The sequence below is a fragment of the Chionomys nivalis genome, chromosome 2 (genome assembly GCF_950005125.1).
Source record: "Chionomys nivalis chromosome 2, mChiNiv1.1, whole genome shotgun sequence".
NCBI classification, from domain to species: Eukaryota; Metazoa; Chordata; class Mammalia; order Rodentia; family Cricetidae; genus Chionomys; species Chionomys nivalis.
In genome coordinates this window covers 100,220,271-100,223,645 of record NC_080087.1, presented here as the reverse complement: position 1 = coordinate 100,223,645, position 3,375 = coordinate 100,220,271, and the positions used below count along the sequence as shown (strand labels likewise).

Here is a 3,375-nt window from a genome sequence, read left to right as displayed (position 1 = left end):
ACAAAGAAATCCCAGAAGTGTTAAGGCCCAAGCGGGTGCTCATAGAAAACATACTTCACTTGAACAATACCTTCTAAAGAATCAACTTAAATTCTGATCCTTAGAACTTGAAGCTACTTTGTGGAGCTGACATTCAGTTCAGAGCTTGTAGGGCCGGAAGTGGAGGGAGGGCATGGGCTCCACTGAGCTCTGCTGCAAGGCTGGTGGCTCCTCCTTCCACACACACCCACGGAACTCAACACAATGGTCTGTTTTGTTGTTTTTGTAGAACAAAGGTCTGCTGGTGATGCTTCACAGTGAAACCTCCATCATCACTGAGAATGTTCGAGAAAACATCCTTAAGGACCAAGGCTCTCTCATAGGCTCACACTCAGGCTTCTCAAAGCTCCACATGTTAGTCAGATGGCCCACAAGATGCCTGCTTGTTTCTGAGGTGCGCCCTCCACCTTCACATGGACTGTACTCCAGTCATACGTTGTGGTTGTCTTTGTTCTTGGTCAACATCTGCAAGTAGACTTCATGAAGTGTACTGAGGAAGCTAGAGTCGTTCTTTATTAGATGTATCAGTGTGTCCTGGAGCTGAGACTTGCTGAGAATAATGGAAGGCTTTCTCTGACTTTCTGGTGTCCCAACAGTGAGCGTAGAGGGAGAGCTTACTTTCCGCTCTAGGTCTGTGGACCTGGGAACGGTCTGCTGGAACACACTAGGGGACAGCAGAACAGAGGACACTGCTGTGGTTGCTGCAGCAGCCAGCGGGGGACCTGCCATTGGGACGGCGCTGGGCAACACCTTAGGCTCGGCAAATACTTCAGGATCCTGGTTTTGCTGCATAGACTGAAGGGCTGGAGCAAGCACCATGTTGCTCAGGGAGGCTGAGGTTGCTGCTCTTGCTGCTGCTGTCTAGAGGGAGGCTCTATGACGCTCTCAGGGGTGGCCAGCTGGCCAGCTGCTGAAAAAAAGTTGGGTGCCATTACACCTTTTCCAAGCGGCTGTGCCTGTATTTGGTCATGCTGTGGGGTCAACCTGAGTTTTTGGAGCAGATCAACGCTTGGGAGGGGCGTGCCGGCTTTGCTCGACAGGCTCCCTGGGGCTCTGAGGGGCTCTGGCTAGCAATCAGACTGCTGTGGCTGAGCTCAGGGACCGGCTGGTTCAGGAGTGGAGATTTCTGTCGAGGTGTGGTCTTCACTGCTTGCATTAAGGTACTATTCCGAGGTAAGTGGGGAAGCTGTGCAGCAGAAGCTTCGGCTGGCAGAGTGGGATGAGGACAGGGCTTAGCGGGATCGTGTAGCTTGGGGCATGCTTTTCACCTGCCTGTGCAATGGAGGCAGGAGTGATGAGCCCCGGGGTGGTGGCTTCAGGCTGGACTGTGTGGCGAGCGCCAGAATGGACACCCAGGTTTTCAGACTGAGGTGCTCCCCCTGACTGCCCGAAGGAAAATGAGAGGAATGAGCCGGGCTCTTTCTGTGCTGTATCTCTGGGCAGCTTCTCCACGTCTTCTGACTCTAGACCCATGACTGCTGGCTGCTCCTTTGGCAATGAGGTTCCAAACAACTCTTCTGCTGTCAGATGCTTGTGCCCAGATGAAGAAAACTTATCTTGTAACCCAGAGGGTGTCTCTTCTAGAGTCTCGGTGCTTCCCAGATTGGAGAGCTGAGTGCTTGGCTGTAACCCAGGGTTGGAGATATTTGAGCCACCCATCTGATTCCTCTCATACTCATCCTTGGCTCTGCTAAGCATCTCCAGGATGTCGATGGGCCTCTGGTTGCTGCAGCCATTGGGTTGGCTGGGACTCTGTTTATCTCGAGCAGCCTGCTGGGATCGCCGTGTCTCCTCTTCTACCACATCATCCGTGAGTTTTGCTATGCGGTGACAGTCATTCTTGTCGTAAAACCAGATACTGTATATTGACAAGCTTGCATTTCTATACAGAAGAAATGGTTCATGGAGCTGAAATTCCAAATCTTTATTCACTGGTTCAACCAGATTGTGCATGTTCAGTGGGTTGACAATGGTAAAACCATGGTAAGGCGAAGCTGACCTTCGATATACAAATAGGGTCCCTTCTATATCAGTCTTCTCCCACTGGTTGGCTTTAGGGCAGAAAGTATACAGAGCGACCTGGCCCGTGAGATCTGCGATGCTGGTGATGTAGGGGTCGTGCTGCTTCAAGGCCGCCTGACTCATCTCCTGCCCAGCTCGACTCAACGACTCCATCTTGAATTGTGGAGCCGAGCCCCTCCCTGTGTTTTTCAATATAGTTTTTAATCAAATTTGAAATTTTCTGATCATGAATTATGTGTTTACTTGTAGATAGAAGTTTCTATACTGACTGGTCCAGCAGCCATTCAGTCCCAAAGAAACACACAGGGGCTTGTTTTAATAATGAACTGTTTGGTTTATTAGCTCAGGCTTATTATTAACTAGCTCTCACAACTTAAATTAACCTATAAGTCTTATTTGTGTTTAACCATGTGGCTTGGTACCTTTCCTCAATAAGGTATTCTCATCTTGCTTCTTCTGCATATTGCTGGTGATTTATTGTCTGCATTTCCCTTTTCCAGGATTCTTTTAGGCTGGTTGCCATGCCTATACTTCCTACCTGGCTACTAGCTGATCAGTCTTTTATTAAACGAATAGGAGTGAAAAATCTTTACAAAAGCATTATTCCACATACTTGGCTTATGCAATCTTTTTGTTCATGGGTTGTTCATTTGGCTGTATTTTTGTTTCTTTGTTTTTGATACAAAGAATTTTTATATAATATAAATTAGTCTCAAGGTTACAGTCCTGCTACTACTTTACCTTCTCCATGATGGACTCAGAAGTATATGCCATCATAACCAGCTGTACTTGTAATCATTATGCAAGTGAAACAGTTTGTAAGACTAAGTTGCAATTATTTTAAATGTTATTTGTTGTCTTCTAGTATCCTATAGCAGTTGATCTTATTGTTGGGTTCAGGTAGACAAAGTACTGCAAGAAAAAATGTAACACTACTTAAGTGTTAAACAAGGCCTTCTTAAATCAATTAAATAAGTCTAATATGGGCTCTCAGAGAGTGAAGCAGCAAACATAGGCCGGACACAGCTCTGCACCAGGTCCACTGTGTGTGTGTGTGTGTGTGTGTGTGTGTGTGTGTATATATATACATATATATATATTATAATTTTCATCTTAGTATTTTAATGGAATTTCTGAGTGTGTAAAAAAGGTCTCTGATTCTTGTGCCTGTCTTAGAATCTTTTTCTTCTGTTGGTTTGCCCTGTCTAGTATCGATGTGATGGATTTTCTTTTATAAAGTAATATTTTATTTGTCAGGTTTCATTGCTGTCTCTTAGATCTGGAGTGGAGGAAAGGGGAATTGAGGAGGAACTG

At 46.1% G+C, this 3,375-nt stretch overlaps 1 protein-coding gene across 1 annotated transcript; it reads right to left on the bottom strand.

The window, feature by feature from the left end:
- Positions 1-448: 448 nt before the first annotated feature.
- On the bottom strand, positions 449-2,232 carry LOC130870199 (mRNA-decapping enzyme 1A-like). The gene is given in 4 exon segments (XM_057762808.1): positions 449-902; positions 905-1,096; positions 1,099-1,260; positions 1,263-2,232. Coding segments are annotated over 4 exon segments (1,740 nt in total). The 5' UTR covers positions 2,215-2,232; the 3' UTR covers positions 449-468.
- Between the last annotated feature and the right edge of the window lie 1,143 nt (positions 2,233-3,375).